The sequence below is a fragment of the Colossoma macropomum genome, unplaced genomic scaffold (genome assembly GCF_904425465.1).
Source record: "Colossoma macropomum unplaced genomic scaffold, Colossoma_macropomum, whole genome shotgun sequence".
Classification (NCBI taxonomy): domain Eukaryota; kingdom Metazoa; phylum Chordata; class Actinopteri; order Characiformes; family Serrasalmidae; genus Colossoma; species Colossoma macropomum.
In genome coordinates this window covers 30,775,600-30,800,231 of record NW_023494792.1, presented here as the reverse complement: position 1 = coordinate 30,800,231, position 24,632 = coordinate 30,775,600, and the positions used below count along the sequence as shown (strand labels likewise).

At 38.3% G+C, this 24,632-nt stretch overlaps 1 protein-coding gene across 1 annotated transcript in view; it reads left to right on the top strand.

Annotated features, from left to right (window-relative positions):
* LOC118812120 (F-actin-uncapping protein LRRC16A-like) overlaps positions 1-23,983 on the top strand; it is a 55,042-nt gene extending 31,059 nt beyond the window's left edge. Inside the window, exons 21-38 of the mRNA XM_036576860.1 lie at positions 23-195; positions 479-547; positions 2,058-2,151; positions 2,270-2,368; positions 2,802-2,930; positions 4,610-4,756; positions 6,816-6,991; positions 8,139-8,226; positions 9,098-9,217; positions 10,079-10,145; positions 10,315-10,529; positions 12,864-12,973; positions 13,595-14,084; positions 16,481-16,526; positions 16,626-16,985; positions 17,239-17,382; positions 19,118-19,234; positions 20,144-23,983. Coding sequence (XP_036432753.1) covers positions 23-195; positions 479-547; positions 2,058-2,151; positions 2,270-2,368; positions 2,802-2,930; positions 4,610-4,756; positions 6,816-6,991; positions 8,139-8,226; positions 9,098-9,217; positions 10,079-10,145; positions 10,315-10,529; positions 12,864-12,973; positions 13,595-14,084; positions 16,481-16,526; positions 16,626-16,985; positions 17,239-17,382; positions 19,118-19,234; positions 20,144-20,283 — 2,784 coding nt within the window. The 3' untranslated portion in view covers positions 20,284-23,983. The remainder of the gene's footprint in view (positions 1-22; positions 196-478; positions 548-2,057; positions 2,152-2,269; positions 2,369-2,801; positions 2,931-4,609; positions 4,757-6,815; positions 6,992-8,138; positions 8,227-9,097; positions 9,218-10,078; positions 10,146-10,314; positions 10,530-12,863; positions 12,974-13,594; positions 14,085-16,480; positions 16,527-16,625; positions 16,986-17,238; positions 17,383-19,117; positions 19,235-20,143) is intronic.
* The last annotated feature ends 649 nt before the right edge of the window (positions 23,984-24,632 follow it).

Here is a 24,632-nt window from a genome sequence, read left to right as displayed (position 1 = left end):
GTGTGTTTGTGTGTGTGTTTAGCCACTGAGCTCTCTATCGCTGGCCGACTCGAAGCTGAAGGCGGATCTGTCCATAGTGCTCAACGCCGTGGGAGGAAACAGCTCCCTGACCCGCCTCGACATCAGCGGAAACGCCATGGGTGACATGGGGGCCAAGATGCTGGCCAAAGCCCTGCAGATCAACACTAAACTCAGGTCACACTCACAAACACAAACAAGAACACATGCATACATACATACATATGCAGTCATGTGCAAAAGTTTGAGCACTCCTGGTCAAATGACATGTTTTGTTGAAGTAAAAATAAGTCAATGCATCCTCTACAGAGAACACACTTCTGTGAAAATATTTTACATTTTATGTATTTTTTTTTCCAACATGATAATATGATGGCAGTGTTCAAACGTTTGCATACAACTGTTTATGTATATCTTGTTATGTATATTTAATAAGCTTTACAACTGTGTGTGTGTTTAGGACTGTAATTTGGGACAGGAATAACGTCAGTGCTCAGGGGCTACAGGATGTGGCAGCTGCTTTGGAGAAGTGAGTCAATATTCATGTATGTGTGTATTTGTATGTGTGTTATGTTTAGAGGAGCACAGGTGTCAGCCTCTAGACACATTAACCCTTCTATTCACAGCATTCGATCTGCATAAATGCACTGATTCCCATAAAGTACATTTCCAAAATTAAAAGAATTAACAACAGCAATTTATCCAGTTTTGACTTCTGTTACTGTGAAATATTCCTTTGTTAATTATACTAATTACTTCATACAGAATCGGAAATGTAATTTGACTTCATTTAGCAGTAAAACAGCCTCGCATATGGTTAAAAACGCATACAAACAAAATCAAAAGCAGAGAGAGAATGAAAGAGAGAGAGAGGCTATGTTCTACGATGAGCTGACAGAACAAAAAGTATCTGATGTCTCTTCAGTATGAGATGAGAAATGTAGAAATATTTTAGTAAGTTACTCTCCAGATGTGACGTTAATTTATTTCTGCAACGAACCCAGAAACTGTAATCCCTTAAACGATGATCTAATTCTCATCTTATAATAGCACAACACTTTTTCAAATTGTGGCGAGTTGGTCACGTGAGGCGATCTCTGTTTTTTCCATGTACAGCATGCAAGCTAGGGGTTGCATAGACTAGTCGACAAATAAGTCCACTAGTCAGTGAAGTCAGTGCCTGAAATACAGCAGGGGCAAAAAGTGCAGCGAACACTCCGGAGGAGAGAACAGAAATCAGTTTTTCTGCTAAACACAAGGAATGCAAAGTACTTTTTTCAAAAGCCTGACCGGGTAGGTTTTAAAAACCACCATCTCTGATAGTAATGGGCTTAGTGCGACGTGTCTTCAAGTTAAATTGTGGAGGACAGGTCAGCACACGCACAAGGATATGTTGTTTACTTCCTTATGACTGCGAACACGTTTCGGGAATAACTTCTAAAAGGGTGTGAATGTTTTCAGTGGCTGTGTCTCGCGCTGAAAGGCTTATTGATGTGTAGATTAACTGCTTGCTCTTAGCATGTAGCTTGACAATCATTTGATTCCCATTGGAATGATAAAAACAGTGCACAGAAGCACAGATTTAAAGCCATTCTCAGTGAGAGGTGAGATTCTGAGAACTGTAGTGATTTTAATGTGCAGTTTACATCAGAAGGTCTGTGTACTTCTGTGTCTGAGTCTGACACTCACTGAAATACAACAAAAAAACTCATGCCCATCTCACAACTTAAACTGCAGCGGCTGCCACCCCAGCATCTGTTGGCAAGCTAATACTTCACTGAAGTCTGGGACAATGATTTTTATGTGCTAATAACGACTAGACAACTACTTTTTGAATGGTTAGTCAACTAGTAAAAACTAGTAGTTGTGCAACAAAAGAATTTCACATAAATCAGTAAAAGGGCTACCTAAACTCCCACCACACCAGATCAGATCCCAGCTTTATGCTGCTAAATTTGAGGAAAAACTCAATTTTATATGAGTAAACCATAAGGGTTGACACTTATGAGAGTGGTCAAATTCTGATTTGTGGCCTGCAGGAACTACACTATCCGCTTCATGCCGGTGCCCATCATGGATGCTGCGCTGGCGCTCAAATCCAGCCCAGAGAAAACTGAGGATGCCCTCATGAAGGTCAGGAGGGAAGAGTGCATTCAGAACATGCTCAATATTACACAGTGAGCCAGTCACACAGCTGAAGACGTATGATCGATGTACGAGTTTGTTAAATTGCCAGTATATGTGTGTTCAGATGGAGCAGTATCTATTGAGGAACCATGAGACGAGGAGATACCTGCAAGAACAGGCCTACAGACTGCAGCAGGGCATCGTCACATCCACTACACAGCAGGTTACGTAGTGTCGCTGTGTGTGTGTATAGGTGTGGGAGTGAGTGAGCATTGACAGTTTGTGCATAAAACATCAGGGTTAACTTGTGTATGTACAATTTAACACACATGGCCAGTAGTGGTGCATCAGTCATGAATTTGTATGACTGATTTTGATTCCTTTGCAGCTGCATTGGCCGAAGAATGATTTTTTTGGTCGATTTATATTGGCATTTTTATTTCAACTCAAAGCATGAATTTGACATTTTGATACAAGACAAATGCCCAGCATTCAAACACAGTGCAAGTGCTCTTACTTGCCTCACAGTATGGACATCGTAACATTGTGAAACAAATCAGCCAATCAAAAAAATTTATTGAGTGTGTTTGGAGCAAAAATCTGCCAATTGCCCTAATGACTACTGTGTGTGTGTGTGTGTGTGTGTGTGTGTGTAGATGATTGACAGGCTGTGTGTGAAGGTGCAGGACCATCTGAACTCTCTTCGCTTCAGTGAGAGGCCGAGTGTCCAGGAGGACATGAGGGCAGCAGAGAGACTCGTACAGGACGCCCGTAACTCAAAAAGAGTGAGATTAACATGCAAACCAACGCGCACACACACATGTGGTCCAATGCATTTCAGAGACAGTGATGTGATCACAAAATGACCTCATTACTTTTGCAGTGTGAACGCTACGGTGTCCCCATGCATCTTCGACAGCATAAGGGACCAATTTGGTCATCTGCATTACCATAGCAGAAGAAAAAGGAGCCTCCTCTCCTGTTTGTTTACAAGTTCTATTAGCAATCCATGTGATTAAACACTTACTCCTTCAAGAACTTGTGACCCATTTTTTGTTTGTGAAAGGCCCTGGAAGGTGAGAATATAGTGAAGGCTGCAAAGTCTCATCCAATCTGCAAGAAGCCTGAGCCTTGGGAAATGATTTGTTTGCATGCAGCCAAAGCTACACAGGAATAGTTTATAAAAAACAAAAATAGTCAGACTTCAGATTTCGATCCAGCAGAGAATTTGTGGCTGGGCTTAAAAAAAGGCTGTTCACTCACAATCCCCATGCAACCTGTCTTATCTTTTTATTTCATCATCATAATTATCATCTAAGCCTCCTGGGTCACGGGGGTGCTGGAGCCTATCCCAGCACTTATTGCGCAGAAGGCAGGAAAACCCCTGGACAGGTCACTTTTATTTTTCTAATTCTATTTTTCTAATTAATTTATTTTTTATTTTTCTAAAATGTATAAGCTGTATTTAAATAATTATATTTAGAATCACATAAAGTTGTTATTTAAAATGACTTCCTGTGCATGTTAGTTAGCTAGCTGGCTAGCTAACTACCTAACATGATTGAGGAAGGAGGCTTAACTTCTTTTATTTTGAAGAAGCGATTTATCCAAGCTAACAAGATTGTAGGAGTAGCTAACTCTAATCCTAATCTTAACTCTTTTTATTTCAAAAGAGCAGTTTATCAGACAAAGCAAGGGATTTGTCTACCTAGCCTGGGGCTTCACATCATTAGCCTGTGGGGCTGCAACTAGACACTACTGTGATAACTGCTGTATATTTTGATTGTGTTTGAATAGTATTTTCAAATTTTTGATTATTTGATGATTCTTTATTTTATCTCCTCATGCTTACCCATATAACTGTCCAGAGTGACAAATAGAGCTGTAGATGGTAAATGAGCAACCTGTAGAATACACTTAACCTTCAGAATGCCTTATCTCTAGTTGTTCCCAAAAATCATGAAATATGAAATACATCTAAAAACACTGTCTATCCAAACAGCCCTTTTAGGTGAATTCACCTTTTTAATGTGCCCTGAGCAGCCACACGTATCCTAATCCTAAGGTCCTAAGGTCACCATGTCCAATGCCAAGCATCAGATAGAGGGGTATAAAGCCCCCTAGCAATGGCCTGTGGAGCGGTGAAACTGTGTTCTCTGAAGTGATGGAGCTCTATACATTTGGGTTGAGTTGTGATCCAGAACAGATCATCCAACATCAGTACCTGACCTCATTAATGCTCTTGTGGCTGAATGCAATCAAATCCTCACAGCATTGTTCCAACATCTAATATAAAGCCTTCCCAGAAGAATAGAAGAACAAACTCCCTGTTACTACCCTTCATTTCAGAGACTTTTGGGTGTATATTGTTCCTTTTAGTGTACAATTTACAACATTATAATCTACCTTTAACCTATTATATACCTATTGTATTATAAGTGATTCCAAACTTTATCCTTCGTAGCTGTTGGCCAGTATGTACCACCTGCGCTCATTGCGAGAAGGCGGAGGTGCATCTGATGGTGTGGAGAACCCATGGGCAGGGCCTATCCAGGAGAAACTGCAGTCAATGGCAGGAGAGATCAGCACTGTCATAGATCAACAGCTGCAGGTGAGCTCCAGGCTCAAACACACCATACATCAGCAGTAAAGACACGTTCAAGCAGTGTCCAATAAGTGCAGGGTGTGTTCATTACCAGCAGGGGGCAGTGGAGACCATGCGCAGCTTTGTGAAATGGTAGGTTTGATTGGAAGTTGAATGAGGTTTCAGAAGTTCTGGAAGAAAACTGGACTAACTCGTGTATGGCAAGAGGAGAACATTCTGTTGATTGCATAATCCTCCTTTAAAGATAACCCTCCAACTACCTGGTGCCACAGATAGTTAGGTGGTCTTCTCCAAAGGGGGCTGGCTGGACAGAAAAGGAAGTAGAAAAGGAATTTTTGCATATTTTAATTATTTTTTTCCCCAGAAAATAATTTTAAATAGTCATTTAAGGAAGTCTTGGTCAACTTTTCTTTTAGACTTTGTCATTTTGTTAAGAACAGACTTGCCTCTGACTTTTAAATTGACTATTTTAGGCTTTACAGCAGCAGCACACACACACACACACACACCGTATTTTAGCAGGTTTTTATCTCCTGACTCAGTAATGCACTTCTTTTCATTTTAACAAAAAATCCAACATAGTGCAGCTTTAAAGATGTTATTCTGTAGTAGCCTTTGTCCAAAATTCAAACCATCTGAAGTTGTCAACAGATCCTAAGGAGCTTAATGTTACAGGTCCCAGGCTTGGGACCCTTGGGACAGATTTTGCCCCTGAAAAACAGGGTTAAAGACTACCGTAGATAACACAGCCAGTGCTACACTGCCTCCTTCTGGTAGCATCAGGGAATAGCAGGGATACCTGCATTCTATTACAAAGCTTAGAGTTGGAGTGCATTGACAAAAGGATTAGAATGGTAGATGTTAATAAATTTAAATAACAATAATATGAAAGAAACATACAAACCCAAATGTGACCACACTTTGTGGGTGTCCCGTTTACTCCAGATAACAAAAGAGTATTATAGAAACATCCTAGCCAGACAAACTTTTTATGGGCTGTGGCCCCTTTATGGACAATAGGTGCAACCCTTCCCAACCCCTGTCACTTAACGAACAAGGACTATGTCTAACCAGACCCATGTCCATTTGCTAGCTTAAACCACAGCTGTCGCTGGCTTGCATGTGGCGCTAGCATGACAGATAACTCATAAAGTAGCCAGGGAATGGAAACGGAAACTGTGATTAGTTGGCACAAAGTTAATTTAATAATGTAAAAAAGTACTATTTTTTTTTAGTTATGGCAGAAGCTGATTTTACTGAGTTACTAAGTAAAGATACAACTTCTATTTTTTTTGTAGCCCCCTTTGTGCCCCTCTGCAGTCTCTTAAGGGGCCATGGCCCCCAGTTTGGGAACCACTGCTTTAGAACGACCCCAGTGGTGGCCTAACTTCTGTGTTAAGCTTCAGCATCTACTATTATTATAGGTTGTAAGCAACTGTGACAGGCATTAGAGGTTTACTAGCATTAACTAGCATAATGCCATTACATTTATTCATATTACAAAATGCTTAAAAGTTAAAGATGTGTGTGTTTATTAGGAGGAATAGCAGACATGGTGACGACGGCTTAAATGAAAATTGAAACAGGGGTGTTGCCTCTTTTAAAGCAGTAGGCCAGTTCTGGTATTCTTCATTTTTTCGATTGAGTTTACAGAAACTCCAGGTTCACGCCACTTTAAATTTATTTTCCCATGTATTACACACCATAGCTGTCTATACTATAACTTACAGTTCTATTCATGTTATTTGTTTGTTTCTGCTTGTATTATCGGTTGCTTGGTAGCAGACACAACAATCTATTACCCCCTCCATTAGGTGGACTAGGATTTCCAAACCTGAGATTAGATGCTTTAAGATGAGATATAATACCTAATTTATAATCCTATTTGCGTCTGTAATGTGAATTTGTGGACAGTCTTATCTTGACCTTATCAAATCTTAACTTTGGACTGCAGATAAGAAGTTTCTATAATACAGCCCCTGGATTTGTAGAGCAGAGAAATCAACTGTGCCTCAGTTCTCCACCTCTATTCCACAGTCTTTCGTTTGTATTTGTTTGTTTGTAGAGTTTGTTGGTGTCCATGGTGGACACGGCGGAGAGTGTGTGTCCTCACGTGATGAGCAGAGCCGTTCTCAGGCCGGTTCTGATGCGGGCGAGCGAGGGGAGGATGAGTGTGCCCCAGACCTTCATCACGAACACTCTGCTTGAGCAGTCCGCCGTTGACATCATCAACAAAATCAGGTCACACTCACACACCTCTCCTCTGTCCATCTACTGAGCGCTGGTCAGTAAAGCTGAAGATGCTGCATAGTAGTAGGGAGTAGGGATGCACTTATGTGGGAAATCAGGGCCGGTGTCCAATATTTTTCATGTACAGACAATTTATAGGATGTTTAAATTGGGACAAAATGCACCTGAATTAGCATTACAGAGAAATATAACATTTCTTTCTGCAGGTTTACAATTGCAGTAAAATGAGTAAAATGCAGATAGGCCTGTCACAAGTATGATATACTTGCTTGTTGACAGCTATTTCAGCTGTTCGCAGTTACTCATCCTCTAGGTTTGGAAAAGTTCATGTAAACACAAAAAGGCAGAAAATATATTTATTGAGAGACGTCATGGGTCATAAAACACTGACTCTATTGTAACACCTCTAGAGGGCAGTGGTGAGTAATGTTTGCTTATTTGAGCATTCTGCTATGACTTGAGGGCAGAATCAACAGCTGGAAAGCAAGATAGCTACAGATGTATGCAAAAGTTTGACTGGACAAATTACCAGTTTTGTTGATTTTTCTAGGTGAAAACAAGTTACATCCTCTTCAGGGAGCGCACTAAAATATGGCACTTACTGCACAACTTCTATTTATTTGCTAAGTTTAACATTTTAGAAAATAATATAAAATGTAAATGAATAAAATGTGAAATATAAAATGTGCCATGACTTTTTCACATGCCACACTGTATGTTCTCTTTTTTCAGTATATTAAATTCAGAAAATAAACCATAAATATCCACTGAAATGTGCACAGGTGTGTTCACTGTGTAACCTTATTTTTCACTCAGACTTTAGGCTTGTACTTTAGCAGTTGCAGACAATGAAAAAGAAGACAATTAAATTGTTAATAAGGCAGTTAAACTAAACAAAATTTTCTGATCATGACAGGTCAAGTGCAGATATCACCTTAACATTCTGCTCTTTCGGTGTTCAATAAATACATCATCAAATAACATTTTGAAAAATTGTTTAAGCAAATATCTGCTGATATTGAAATGATTTTTATATCATTGTGCATCCCTAGTTTAAAACTGTCCCATATTATGTGCCTATATGGTTGTTTTAATAACTATTAATGTTAGTGTAGTAATGCTTGTGTTTGTTTTACAGTGAAGTAAAGCTCAGCTTGGCCTCGTTCCTCTCTGACCGCATCATTGATGAGATTTTACAATCCCTCTCTCGCTCTCAACACACACTGGTCAGTATTAACACCTACATACAGACACCAGACAGTGAACCTACATGTTTCTTTTGAGTCTGAATATGCAATGTTGATGATGGGTAAAAAAGGTTTTTCTTTGGGAATTCTGTGGTCTTACGACACCCTGTATTTAAAGGGGAGTTCCACTAATTCTACTAAGTTTCTGCATAATTCAAGCCTTCAGATGTAAACAAAGTCATTCAGATGGATATAAGGTGCCTTGCTGCGAAGAAACTTAGGACACTTCACAGTGGTGCTGATAGGAACCAGGGGTCAGAACGTCTACAAGACAAATGTAGACATTTTATTTACTATCCAAAACCACCAGCAAGCCTACACATGTCTTTTGAGTCTTTATATGTAATGATGATGGTAAAAAGATGGTAAAAGTTTTATTTGAAGATTGTTTCGCTTTACAATGCCCTGACGTACCTGACATACCTCTCTGCCATGAACAGATTCAAAAGAATATATATTTTAGGTTAAAACTGTATCCAGAACTATTAACTATTAACCATTTCATGTAATAGCTTTCTGTGAGGAAGCTTTAAAATAAAAGAAAATAAAGCCTATAAAAGAATGGTTTAGACCAAAATCTTCTATCAAAAGTATCACAAAACAATATCTCATCAGGCAGGCATCAGGCAGCATGTTCATAACCATTCACATTTAAAAGCATTAAACATGTTGGACTTCTGGTTCCTGACCACTGTAAACACAATTCTCTAGAACAGAATTTCACATCAAACCACTCTGAATGACTTGTTTACGTCTTAACCATATACTTGATGTATGCAGTGATGTCATGGCGTCCATGCCCAGACATGAAAACATGCAAACAAACACACTTGCATGTTCGTGTGCATAGGCGGAGCACCTAAGTAGGCGTGGCCAGCCGCTGTTACATCACGATTCAGAGGAGACTGAGGTTGTGGATGAGATACAGCTGCAGCCAGAGAACCTTCCAGCACCTCCAGATGATCTACTGGTACACACACACACTCACACAGAGGGCCCACTGAAAACTTCATGCATGGGCCCCTTTTTTAAGCTCAGTGTCATCAGCTGAACCTGACGCAGCACTAAAACATGTCAGAATTTTCAAAACTCTGCTACTTATTTTGTTGTAGCTCTGTAATTCCTGCTGTTCCTTGACATGCAGCAAACTGTGAATATGAAAAGCAACGCGACTGTATATCAGTACACTGTATGCCACTGGCCAAAATTTGAAATACTTCTCAAAAACATTGTGTCTTCACTTTTAAAGCAAAACTCCACAATGGACTGTTTTTTAAATAGTATAGGACAGGTACATTATCTAAAGCCTATTAAATTAAAATATGAGTAAAATCAAAACTCTCATTCTTTTCACTGACGGTGCATAATTATTTCATGAATTATGCATTTCAATCAAGAGTATTTCAGTAAGCCAAAAAAATTACATTGGAATATTTGTACTTTTTTTGTTTCAGCTTTGTTGATATGAAACCCTGCAGGCCAATAAGATTGGACACTGCTGCTTCACAGGGAACACACACATTTTAATGCACAATTACTGTTTATTAGATTAATGTGTCATGTTGGAAAAAATAAGCATAAAATGTGGCCTGTGGAGAAGTTATGGCACATCTTATATTTCATTTTTTCCAACATGTTAAACTCGGCACATAAATAGAAATTGTGCACTGAAGTTTGCAGAAAAGTGCAAAATGCATTTCTTTTGGCTAGGGGTGTTCAAACCAGTGTTGTTTTTGTCAGTACTTATAAATAATTGACGTGGCTCGTACTCTGAAACTCAGCCCTCTCTGTTTTTTATCTGCTGTTCTTGTTTTTCTCTCCGAACATGAAGCTGACTCCCACATCCAAGAGGAAGAGCATTCTCTTCAGGATGGTGCGGCCTGTCTCCGTGGCCTTCGGTAAAAAAAACTTCTAATGAACTTAATATCTACAGCAGAATGCTGATGTTATTGTATTCAGACGTATAAAGAATATGCAGTTATTCAGTTCAGTGTGCGCACGTATAAAGGATATACAGTTGTTGTATTTAGTGTTCACTCCTGTTGTGTCTGTTGGTGTGTCTGACAGAGCTGGAGTTTGATCTGGATAAAGCTCTAGAGCATGTCCCCATCCACATGGAGGACCTGCCCCTCCCCCCTACCCCTGCCCCTGTGGAGGCGGAGTTAGAGAGGCAGGAGAGTGTGTGTTTTAGCGACCTGCCAGAAACAGAGTGTCCCAAACTGAAACACATCACCAAACAGAGACCCCGCAGGAAGAAGACCAGCAAACCCAGCAAACCTCCTGTACGAGTTACACCATTCATTCTCACTCACTCAGTCTCTCTTTTTGTCTTTCAGCCTCTCTCTCTCTCTATCTTTTTCTCTCTCTATCTTTTTCTCTCTCTCTCTCTCTCTCTCTCTATCTTTTTCTCTCTCTCTCTCTCTCTCTCTCTCTCTCTCTCTCTCTTACCCACTCTCACTTTCTTTTGTGTGCACAGCAGAGTAGGCTAATTAATAGCCAAGTTTATATTCATTCAAAGTGCTTTACATATGCAATGATAAAAGCATAAAGGGTGATGTCAGCCATACACAAAATGTCTTTTCAAGCGATTCCCAATGTCGGAATTAAATCGTGAGAGTCTCTCGTTTAGTGTGAGGTGGTCAGGATGGCTGTCTTAAGTCGGTCTTTTACTCATCTTGATGCTGCGACAAAATCAACCGTGTTTAATATTATTGTAAGTTTTTAGTCTTGGCTCATGCAAATAGTGACGTGCTGGAGCGTTCATGAGTGTCATTGGGCGAGCACATGCTCGTGGCGCGATAGAGGGAGCGAAATAGTTAGAGAGAGCGCAAGAGAGAGAGAGTGCAAGGGAGAACATGCATGTGTGAGTGTCTGTAAAAAAGGCATATCTGCTCCTCTTTAAAACAATCATATTAACTTAAAATTGTAAACTGGCTGTTCTAATATGTCAGGTTCACTGAGTGTAACAGTAATGTAAGGAAATGTGCAGAGAACTTTAAGAATGACATTATTGGAGAAGCATCATTTTTTTTTTTTTTCGTCTTTGCTTTCTGTTACAGTGGTTTCTTATTTCATTTGTATTTATGGTTTAGTTCATAATACCCAATCAACAATGCTGAATCACTGCATGTTTTGATAATGTATACATTTTTATGTTAAATAAAAAAGCAAGTGCACATTCTACCCATAGGAGTCACTGGTGTTACACATAAGAAAGGTAACACCAGTGACATTTTTAATTAAAAATGCATTTTACAAAATGTCTGCTACAGAGCATCAAACCACATGTTGTCAGTCATGGAATATCCACTAAAATATGTAATTTAATCCATGTGTATTCTATTTTTTCATAATTACCTAAGAATAAAGTTGGTCACACCAGTGACTTCAACTAAAAGCTTCATATGAAATCATGAGCTAAATGAGAAAAAGTCTGATAGCTGAAAAGACACAGTGGACTCACCATTTTCTTCATAGATCTACAGAAAGGAAGTCAAGTGATGTCATCAGTGTGATATTTATTTCAAAATAAGAGATTTCTTGTTACACAGTAACACTAATGACTCGACTCCAAGGGACAACAACTTCCATTATATATTTTATAATATTTATTTGGCATTTATTTTCTTTATGTCACGTAAATCATATATTTCATAGTCATGTACAGAGTATTGCAGTTAAAATTGTAGAAAAACATTTTTTTACCTGAAAATATGGAGCTTGCCCTTACACATGAGGACGAGCACTTCTGTGGTGCTTGGAATTCTATATAATTAAAAAAACAATATTGCTCAAAAAAGGTATTATTGTTAAAATAATGTATTGTTTTATTTTAAAATATGAATAAATTGTAATCCTAACCTGTTTTTTCAAGTGTAATATATCTGTAAATGCTAGAGACACAAAAATGGAAGTTTCCAGAGAATAACTCAAAAATACTGGGTGATGATCTGCCAGAATATACAGTTCTACAGTGAACTGGGCTGAGCCCCAGATCTTAACATGCACAGCCAACGTGTCTTCCCTTCTGTACCTCCATAGAGTGGATAAGGAAAAGGTTTCTCTGCTTGTAAATTTGCATCAGGTGCATGATGGGAAATAATCTCAAAAAGTCTAGTTGCAGTCTTGCAAATAGTGACCCTACACGATCCCCAGTCTTTGCATCATCACAACTTGTGAGTGAAGATCGCGCCATTATCTCTAGATTTTAGAGGGTGTCGGACTTTTAGCCTTAAAAGTCTTATAAACCTTAAAAGACCAGACGAAAAGATTAGGAACATTAAACACACACAGGATAAGGTGGGTGTGGTGTTCGTTGCATGTTAATGATTGTAATTCTGATTCTAGAGAGGCTGAGGTTGGGGCATATCAGACGTTATCCAGCTGTTGGTTCCAGCTGTGTTTATAGTTTAGATTATATTCTTCCAGCATAAAGAAGAACATATTTTGGTCCTGTTCATTTAGTGATTTGTATCAGCACTTTGAAATCAACTGTGTGTAAACAGAAGTGAGTGTGGAGATTGGAGAATAGTGCACACAGACACAGTCTCACTGTTCCTCTCTGTAGTCTGTCCTGTGTTTTAAAGCCTGTTTTAAAGTCTTCTGCTCTCCGTCAGGCCATCCGGAGCGCTCCTGCTGAAGACCTGGAGCAGGACGGGCTTGTGGCGAAAGTTGATGAGGGAGTAGACGAGTTCTTCGCTAAAAAAGTCATAAAGATCATAACCATGTGAGACACGAATTTCATTTCACTTCAACATTTTTGGTCATTTTTTCTAAAGAAAGAAAAAAAAATTAATAAACCCACTGACTGTTTACGTCAGTGTTGGGCTTAGTCAACCTCTCCTTTTCTCTCTGTCTTTTTTTCCTACCCTTTCTTTCTCTTCGGGTCTTTGTTTTACATTCTGTCCTTTTTCTTTCTGTCTTTTTTTCCTTCCTTCTATTTTTTATCTTTTTTCCTACTCCTTCTTTCTTTCTTTGGTCTTTGTTTTTTATTCTGTTCTTTTCTTTCTGATTTTTTTCATTTATTCTTTTTATCTTTTTCTTTCTCTTTCTTCCTGTCTTCCTTGTTGTCTTTCATTTTTTTGTCGTTCTGCTTTTACTTTCTGTTTGTTTTTCTTTATTTTTATCTGTTTTTCTTTCCTTTCCTTCTTTCTTTGTTTCTTTCTTTCTTCTGTTTCATTTTCTGTTTTGTCCTTTTTATTTTTGCTACTTGTTTTATTTGTTCATTGTATCTTTCTTTTTCTTTCTGTTTTTTATTCTCTCTCTGTCTCTCTGTCTCTGTCTCTCTTCTGTCTTTCTCTCTCTTTCTCTCTCTCTGTCTCTCTCTATCTCTCTCTATCTCTCTCAGGCGTTCCTCTGTGAAAGACTCGGTTGTGGATGGGGAGAAGAAGAGGGAATCTCGCATGAGCGGCTTCTTCAACCTCATCAAATCACGATCCTCGACCAAATCCTCGCCCACCAGTCCTCACACACCCACCACCGTTCCTACCAGCGTTACCCCAACAACAGCAACAGTTCCTGTAGCAACAACCACCAACACAACAATAACAACAGTGCCATCCATAGAGGAGTCAGATGAAGTGGATCCCTCAAAGACTGCAGTCAGAAGTCCAGTTCCCGAACACTCTTCTGAGCCAGTCAAGACTCAGGATAACCAAGTGGAGAAAACTGACCCAGGTGACCATGGAAACACAACGATGACCTCTGAGCCTAAAGGTCATGCAGAGGAGGGTAAGAAGCGTGACGGGCAGCATGGGGGCCGAATCCGAGGGGTGCAGGTGATGGGTAATGACTTCCTGGCTCAGCTCCGGGCAAAACAGGAGAAGATGAAAGAGAAGGTGAGTAAACTTTTTAATGCCAAAGCACAAAGCAAACATTGCTGACAAATCAGTAGTAAGCGTTTCCATAGCAATGTGAATTTAGGGCATCCAACAGTAACAATAAAGGCAGCATGGAGTGACAGGAAACACGGTAACACACAGAAAGCTCCAGTTCCACATGCTGATCCATTTTACTATTACCAACATGGACATGCACACCATGCACTAGTTTGGGAGCAGATTTTAATCTGTTAAAGAGGACAAAAACTCAGAGTATCACCATGATAGGTTAGATAAGACAGTGTTAAGTCTGATTTATAGTTCTGCAAAGATGCAGTGTATTTGCATAGGGAAAGAGGTTTATAGTAATCATAGTTTGCAGAGGCTTAAAAAATATCTGCGGTGCATTTAGCAAACACTAGCTAAAATAAAATAAAGCTCTGCTGATCGTCCTAACACATTTTTAACAATAAATGGTCTTAAACGCTGGAGATAATGTAGCCTTAATCTGCTAATTGACCTTTTGACCCTGGAGATTGGTGCGAAGACTGCTGGTCACACAGCAACACAGACAACAGTCTCGCCTAGCTAGTAGCTAACAAAAGGGCAAAAAGAGAGATTTAAGACAAACGTCGCTAATTTAGAGACAAATGGACTTGTTTGCTTTTATAAGCACTCCAGCTGGTTTCCTGATACATTTAATCTGCAACAAGAAACTGTGAAGCACTAAAAAGTCACAAAGCTGAAATCAACCTCGTTTGAATTTTCCCTTCCCACCTTAAATGGCGCATTTAAGGTAGAATGGGAAAATTCAAACAAGAAGCTGGCGATTGAGAACCAACTTCAGCCTCGCAAAAAATTGAACATTTTAGAGACATTTTACAAGAAACTATTCCACGTTTGAGAAAAAGTTTCCTGCCAGAGACGCGAGAAAAGCGGCTATAGCTGAGCTAAAGCTTAAAGCAGAGCAAAGTAAGTCTGCGTTTTCATTTATATGTTTTAGACCTATACTAGAACATTAGCACATACTGAGACATACTTACAACCAAAATGTTAAAATGGACATAAAATATTGTGGCTCCCAAGGTGGTTTGATTTTTTGTTGAGAGGACACAATGATTCTTTTTAACATTTGGGTTGCCGACCCCAGATCTAAACCATAGGGAGTTAAAGTACGACTAGGGCGACTGGAATGCACCATGCTTGGATTGAGCAGAGAAGTGAGAAGTGTTGAGGCCAAATTAGCTCTATACAAAAAAAAACACGATAAAAGCATCTTCTTTATTGCATCCAATATTTTTCTTCATTCTGTTTGTTCTCTCTATACTACACTGTAGTGCTAGATGATTCCCAGGGTTGAAAAAGGCTTTCTATTTCATTTTGTGTACGTTCTACTCAATAAATGTGATGCTGCTTCCTAATGCCACATTAGTGTTATGTAAGTTATGTTGGTAGACATACCAGACCTCTGTAGACCTCTGAAGTCATGTTGTCAGTCTGTAGATGCTGTCTACACTGTATTGTATTAGGAACTCCAGGTCTAAGCTGATTTCTCTGTGGAAACAATGAATGGCCTTTTCAATTATCACAACTAAAATGTTATAAATTCAAGTATTTTGAGTTTAAAACATTTTAGTTTTTCCTTCGAATGTCACTAGATCCTCTGAATTACAAGGTCACTAAAGTGTTATAGTTCCTAATATGGGCATTATGTTTACTACAGAATGGCACATGACCTCATGGCACATGAGGTATGTCGTGAATATCTGTGCACACTGTTGGAAATAAAGGTCCTGTGCAGGTACATTTTTCGTTCATCAAGGTACAAACGATGTAAATGTTCCCTCAAAGGTACATCAGTGGTTTTAAGGCCCAGTTGTGTACCTTAAATAAGTTTTCCCAGGTGAAAAGTACATATTTGTACCTTTTCATAACCTAATATTTTAAAACAGATCAATAAAATAAAAAGCCTGAAGATGAGACGGGGTGTGTGGAGTCAGTACAGCTTAGAAAATATAATTACAATGGATTATGGTACAATTATGTTCCCTGACTAAAGGTACTGAGATGTACCCTTGAGGGAACCACCCCAGTGACAAGAGGGGTACTGCCCCAGTGACAGCTTTGTACCTTTATTTTCGAGAGTGCATGATGCCCATATGTGATCACAGATTCGAAAACATAAAAGTATAATTTTGTCTATATTCATACCTTGAACACACAGCCTTAACTATGCTTATGCATATCAACTAGAATTACTTTTTCAGACTTTTGCTTAGCAGACATTTGTTCTTAGTCTGAAAACTTTAATAAGAGTGCACATGTTAACTATATTTCATATTAGAAGAAAAGCTATTTATTTTCTTCTCTTTTAACCATTAACGTGTTTTCTTTTCTTTTAAATCATTACACAGGCAGTTGATTCCTCAGTTTCTACAGCCAAAGCTGAGCCTGATCACGGTTGGTGTTATTATAATACATGAAGGCAGACAGCACAGATAACTGCTCTTATACCCATTTAATATGTTCTAATTTTGTTCCAATTCCACCTTTTACCAGTTGATGGAGACCCTGGCGCTGTAGAGAAGCTGCTTCATAAAGAGCGCCATCCAGAGCCAGCATTTAGATCCCACTCTCCTCAGTCTCAGCCAAAACATGGTGGTCCTGCACCTGCACCTGCGCCTCTGCATGCACCTGTTCACACACCTGCAACCAAGCCCACACCTGCCCCCACACAGACAGGCACCAAATCTTCACTCAGCCCCCATCCCAGCAGCTCCAAACCTCTCCACAGCCCTCAGGCTTCTGTACCACCAAGCCCAGATAGGCTCCCGAGCCTGGAGCACCTCCCCAGCCCTTGGGTTCCTCCTAGCCCCCTGACCAGTCCACCAAGCAGCTGCAGCTCCAGCACTTCAGCAGGTTGAGTTAGATAAAACGTCATGCCTTTATTCACATGTTTAACTTTTATTTGTTCCTCTCAGTGTTTCTTCCTCATGCTCTAAGAGATGGTTACATTACCACATTTCTGGACAAGCTGCTTTAGGACAATGACTGCTGTAAAAAGCTCTATTAAAATAAAAGATTTGCAGTGAATGTGCTGTTTGGTGCAGTGGGCATTGCCATGTAAATTAGTCTCTGACACTGATGGTTAAAACTGCTTTCTATTTGTCAGATGATGTCTCAGGTCACTCCAGTACCAGCTCTTACCCCAAACTGCCCATAGTGGCTCTACACCACAAGGAGGCGCCATCTGACATAGAGACAGAGGAGCAGTCACCCGTCTATCACAGCATGGATGGAGTCCCACCTCATATAAGTATATTCATTTATTAGTCTGTTTTTCCTTTTAACTTTTACCCATTAGGTAATTAATATAGTTTACTAAAGTTAAACAAGGAATTTTTGGTAACACTTTACTTGAAAGGTGTCTACATAACACGTTCATGACGCCTTGCATAAACACTTCATAACAAGTTCACGAATGTTTAAATCAACATTTATAAAGTGTACACGTTTTACATGATATTAAAGTTGACTTCTGTCTCATTTTACTGAGATGTATTTTCAAAATAAAAGTCTTCAGTTTTTACTTTGAAAACCTATATTATTTTAAGTAAAACGCCTCATTTCTGGACAGGCAAAATAAAAATGAATTCACTTTATCCCTTGGGTCATTAAGTGCTTTGACACTGAGGCACGTTTCATGTATACTTTTGACTCCTTTTTACTTATTTGTTTTTACTTATGCATTTGTTGCCTTACATGTCACTTTACCATATGGACAGTAAATTACTCATAAATAAGCTATTAACAATCTTATGTCTGAATCTTAGTACAGTAGTGGGACTAAATGGGGCAATAAAACTCATCCACTCCCTGTAGATGCTGGATAGCCACATGAATGTAAGTAGACTACAAAATTTAACCTCAAAGAATGTGAATTAATTTGGAAAACCAATGCACAATTATACTTGAGCCTTCTCCAATACCTTAAGCAAGGAAGAACATCACTAACAGTGCTAGCATTTAACCCCAAGGGAGTTAAACTTGGGATAAATAACATTTTTCTCAAAAATGTATAGACTGTTGAATTAACTCCGTGGCACATTACAAATGTAATGAAGACACAGTAAAGTGAAAAATACCAAGAAACAAGTCATTAAAATAACTTGAAAGTATAGGCACAGTGTGCCTAAGTGTCAGTGCACTTAATGACCAAAGAGGTCAAACAAGGTCATTTTAATGACATCTAGTTTGACTGAAAATAATAGTTTTTCAAAATAAAAAATGAGGACTTTTATTTAAAAAAAGAAAGTCTCTCAGTAAAATTACATAGTAGTCCATATTAATATCATGTAAAGCATGAAGAAGAATTTTGATTTAAACATTCATGTTATGAAGTGTGTATGTAAGATGTTATGAATGTGTTGTGTAGACACCCTTCAAGTAAAGTGTTACCCAATTTTTCACAAGGGTTGTTTTCAAATTCAGGACTCTCCAAAAATATTTTTGGGTACGTTACTTGATCCCTGCTACACTGACCTAATAATGACCAAGTTATGCCATTAACATGTCAAGGCAGATATCATATGCTGTCAGGAGTCATGGTAGATAACAGCATCATATTACCACTGGCATTAATTGTCATATCAGATGCCATAACGTTTGCTAAAATACCACTTGTTAGCCATCATGACATCAAACATTATGACATACTTAATGACAGTTACCAGTAATAGTACCATTACACTGTTATAGCAGCTTACGACAGCATACAACATCTGCCATGACGTTCAAGTATCAAATTTCCATTTATTATTGTGAAAAATCTTTTGGCTGAAGTTATCTGACTGATAAATCTTACTTCCTTATTTCCTGTCAAGCTAGACTTAATAAGTGATAAAATACTGTCTACAGCAGTTCTGTGGTCATGATGGCCTGTTTTCTGCAGATAGCTTCTATGAGCTACTGCTGTTTTAGTGGTTTCTTACTGCAGAGGTGTTGTTGATGGTATTGCAGCTGCTTATACTGTTGCTCTGTTTGACTCTCAGTTCTGGACAGTGCAGCAGAGGACAATGTGTTTGAGTCAGAATTGAATGCACATACTTCAGAAACAGGACAACACTGCACTTCCCGTCACTCCTCCACCAATCCTGATGAAGAGAAAGGTGATCCCCTCCGCCTGTCTTTCACATGAAGTCACAGCAGCACACTTATATTGAGATACTTATATACGCTGTCCTCCCTTCCCTCTGAGGTCGCTCCGCTGTCCAGTGACATTGTGTTAGCGCCAGTTCGAAAAAATGAGGTGGCTCATCTGAACTTTGGAGGTGTAAAAAATATCTCTGAAAGCGAGTTTCCTGACAGGAATAAACCATGTAAAAAAGGCACACAATTTTCTGTCAAATATATATTTGTTCTGCTTCTTTCCTGATGCAAAAAAAAAAATGGAAAAAAAATTAACTGGAAATTAAATAAGTGTAGGATGGTCAGCCACTTTTGCTCAGTACTGTATGTGCTCGATCTTACAGTGCTCGGGTGTGTATAATGCTTTATACGAATTCAGTCTACACTCATCATGACCTTTAACAGAAACATCTACTTTCTACCTCCACTCACTGTGCACTTTATTAGCTCATGAACCAACTGCATAGGTTCACTAGGTATGTGTACAATTATAGCGTGTAGCTCTTTTGATGAACAATTCGTCACTTAGTTAGTTTTTGACCACTGGACCGCTGTTGTTCGGGTATTATTCAGGTTGTGATCCATTCACAGCACAGCAGTGACACTGACATGGAAGTGTGTGTGGTGCTGGTATGAGTGTATCAGACACAGCACTGTTTCTGAGGTTTTTACATGTCATCCAAAAATATCCAGACAAGAGCAGCTCTGGTCAGAAACTGAGCACTGATGAAGGACTAGAGGAGGGTCAACAGATGACCTACTGTCTCTAACTGTACACCAGCAAGGTGGAGCTACAAGATAATTGTTTCTAACAAAGTTGACAATGAATATATTACTGCAGTGGAACTAAACTGGCAGTTATGTTTGTTTTTGTTTTGTTTTTTTTGTAGTTGGCCTGAGGAGAGACTCTGCTTTAGCTCAGAACCTCAGCACTGCAGACTCTGACACACAGCACCAGACTGCTGACCAGCACACTGACCCAGCATCAGCCCACAGTGAGCCACCCAACCAGGACAAAACAGCAGAATGAACACAAACCAACCAGGACAGTGCTGTAAAATAACTGTCATGCAAACCAGGGAAGTTCCAACTGACTCTTACTTCACAGCCAAATATACTCTTAGAGCAGGGTGGTTGCCTTCTTGCCTTTACAAATCAACTATGAAATTAGGGGAATTCCTTTTTAAATAAAATGGTTGAGATGTAAACAAGGAGTGGTTAGATAAGAAATGCTGCCTTTTAGAGAACCTGAGTCAGAATTGTTCACAGTGGTGGTGATAGGAACCAGACATCTGAAGAGTTTAATGCCTCTAAAAGCTCCTTCACAGAAAGGTATCACATTAAATGGTTATAAATACACTGTTTGATGCGAAACATTGTTTTAGGACAGTTTTTATCATGTTTGTTTCTTTTTTATGTCTGTTCATGTTGAGGTGAGGTACATGTTGAGGTGAGGTACATGCAGTGTGTTGTTGGCGACTTGTTTTTTTTCAGATGTATCGCTATTTCCCCATCATCAACATTACATATAAAAACTCAGATGACAGGTGTAGGTTCACTGGTGGTTTTGGATGGTAAATAAAATGGCTGTATTTGTGTTGTAGACATTGTGACTCCTTGTTTCTATCACCACCACTGTAAAGAAATCTGAGCAAGTTTCTCTACAGTGAACAATTTCACACCAGACCACCCTGACTGACTTTGCTTACATCTCAACCACTGAGCTATGCAGGAATTTTGAAAAATGGGTGGAATTCCCCTTAGCTCCTGCTATTATGAGCCATTTTCCAACAATCAGGACAAATGTGAAAAGTATCTGTACTTTCATGGGTGAGCTGAAGTCTGCTTGTGCTTACTGAGCACTTCTGTGATTTTAAGGCCAGATGTTTTTTTATAACTGTCATGTGACTATAATGACATTTTATGTGTCTTTATTTATATGAAATTGACACTGAACTCCTCCTCACCCCCCATTCATTCTCTCTTTCTTTTCTGCCTCTCATTTTCTTTCTTTTGCTCTTCTTTCTCTCTTTTTCTCACACAGTGTAATGCAGTAGAAGAGGAATTTGCAAAGTGCTACAATCTTAAAGAAGATGGTTCTTGAAAGGTTCTTTAGTAAAGACAGTCGTCCTATTTAGCACCAAAAAGCGTCCTTCTATTGTTATGATGTCGAGCTTGTGACAATAGAAGAAGGCTTTTTTGTGCTATATAGAATTCATGGTTCTTTGAGTGATCATGGTTCCATATGGAACTATTGTCTTTACTAAAACCCTTGAGGAACCATCTTTTTTTTCAAGAGAATAGAATAGTCAGGTTCAAGTACACTCTTAAAAAAGATGGTTCTTCAAGGGTTCTTCAGTAAAGAAAATGGTTCCATATAAAACCATGAACACTCAAACAACCCTTTGTATGATTTAAGGGTTCTGTGCATGTTGAAAGTGTTTTTCAGATTGATGGAGAATGTGTTGTACATGGTTTTATATAGAACTTTTCTGAAAAGGGTTCTATATAGTACCAAACAAGTTATTCTGTTGTTACAGTGTCAAGCTTGTAATAATAGGAGTGCACTTTTTGGTGCTATAGAGATCCATTTACTAAAGAACCCTTGAAGAACCATAATTTTTAAAGTTTGTAGTTCTAATGCTAAGAGATTTACCAACACTGACTGTCCGCCAGATATACTACCAGTCCTATGCCATACTATATAACTTCTACAGTGTAGAGTTAAATATTACAAACAATTCAACAAAAGATTTTACTTTTTTATTTAATATTTCAAGAAATTTCAAGAAGAAATGTTATTAAATAGTAAACAGTATGAAGTAATTATCTGTTTACATTCATTTTTGTCCTGCCTTGATAATTGATCACCACTTTTGAATGATGAATTCTGGATATTAATACTATTTAACTCAATATCTCAGTCATATTGTAATCCTATATGGCTCTGTTCATCATTCTGGACACATCTAGTACTTCTTAACCTATCAAGTAGCGCTGTACTAACATATTAGAATCCATTTATGCATTTATCTGAAACCAGGTTGGTTTCATTTTATTGCAAACGTTGATTACAAACTTTTGTAAGGTAGTTTAAGAAAACCGTGCTTCATCTCTGGGTTCACTATAATGTTGCCTCACTGAAGTGACACTAGTGACCCATTTAAACAAGGTCAAGATTTTGTAACAAAACCATGTAACTGAAAATTTATAGGAGAGTAAAAAGATGTTCATATGTTACTGTAACAAGATTTTATTCTAACTATGAATCATTTCTGTTGGACTAATTATCATGCAGTGTTCACACAATGTAAAGCGAGCTCTAAAATAATAGAGTTAAGAGGTGTTCATATGACACATGATTTGTTTTTCCTAAGTTTAAAACCCCTTTGATCAATTGCATTCGTTCTGAGAATCTTTCAAAGCCTGTATAACATTTTACTAGATTTTTATAAAAGAGTAAAGAGTAACATGATTAAAGTTTATGTATACATCACATACTGCTTGTTACATGGCTGGCCATGTGGACACTGAAACACCAGCATTTTGGTTAAACAGTGTTTGTTTTTCATTCATTAACAATGTTCAGTTGAACTACAATTGCACTAGATGGTATTACATTTTGTAAATCTTTACTAAACACTGTAGATTTTATGTTTAAAAGGCCCACATCCCACATTTGTGTTGCATTTTATTTTTTCCCCTGAGGTCCACTTATGATGTTCCATTTTGATCATTTCAGTCTTTCTTGATGCCTCAGTATTAAACAGGTTTTGTTATTGTGCCTGTAAGATTGACATATAGTTGTATGCAGACGTTTTTATACTTCAAGTGAGCCTGACTGATTTTCTAAGTGAAAATAAGTTAACAAATCCTCAACAGTAAAAAAAAATAATGACATTTTCTCCAAATTTTAGAGCACAATTTCTGTTCATTTGCTGAGTTTAACATATTTAAAAAATGCAATAAACTAAGTGTGCCATAACTTTTGCACAGGCCACTTTTTATGTTTTATTTTTTCACCACCATGTTAAATTCAGCAGATAAGCAGTAATTGTGCATGAAAATGTGCAGAAGTGTGTTCTCTACAGAGGATGTGTTCACATTTTTTCCACTTAGAAAATCAAGATGTCATTTGACCAGGGTGTCAAAACTTTTGCATACGACTGTAAGTAAATGGTGTCTATTCTGATATGTAAACTATTTGTTTTTTTCATGACTTCATATAAACAATAAATTTGTTAGGCAGGTTAGTTTCTAATTGAATTTTTTTTCTGTAATATGGGCTGATAGGAGTTAATATACAACAGAACATGGAAACAAAGCTGTACTAGCTTACTGTGCAAGTTCTGTCACTGTGGTTCATTTTGACTGATTAATTGTATATAAAACTACTTATAAAAGTGGTAATAGGAGATATGGTTTATTTAGATCTTTACTATTCATTTATTAGCCATGTTTTATCATTTGTGGTGTGGGTAGCTTTTGCTTTGTACATTTTCTTTTACCAAAGAATGAACTGAAATGTTGCTGTAATAATGGATTATATGAATATCTGCTGAGATATTGGTTTTATAAGGAGAACGTAGACATGGTGGCATAACCAAAGTTAGAAATGTTACTAAAATGTATATTTTTCAATGTATTTATGCCATGTTGCTTATTTCTGTCAATATTCAACTATTTGTAAATGTGTTGCATCTGAAAATATATATTTTTACCCTGTGAAATTCTGTGCGGTGTCACTTTAACTCTGGAGCCGAGGTTGTCTATGTAGTTCTGTTGTCTGTTCAGACTTCACTCTACAGTCTTTTAGTTCTTGAAAGTGTTCATCAGCAGCTCCTTTAACAGTTCTATAATTCTGGCAGTCCTGGAGACCCCACGGCCTCTTTAACAGCTCAGAAAACACACTGAACCTTTAAGGTCAGCCACTTCTACTGTTTCATTTTCTCCTCTACCTTTACTGACATCTCAGTGCTGTTGTGTTTATTTGATATATAAACAATGTGATCTAACAAAGCTGAAAACTGTGACTGGTTGTCACAAACTACATTTCTTAACAGGCAAACACATGCACAGAAATAAACCTAATAAATTAAGTGGCCTTTTAATTGTCACTGATGAAAGTAATCGATTAAAAGCCTTTGCATAGCAGTGTGAATTGTGTGCTGAATGCTCAGACATTATGACAGGCCAGCAATAAAGCAGCGTGGAGCTTTTTTTATACAGTGATAGGAAACAGAAAGCTCGGGTTCCACATACTGATCCATTTTACTATCATCAGAGTGGACATGCACACCAATTACTCTGAAGGTAGATTTTAATGAGATGTATGGGACTCTGGGATCAACAATAAAACGTTAGATTTGATGGAGTTAA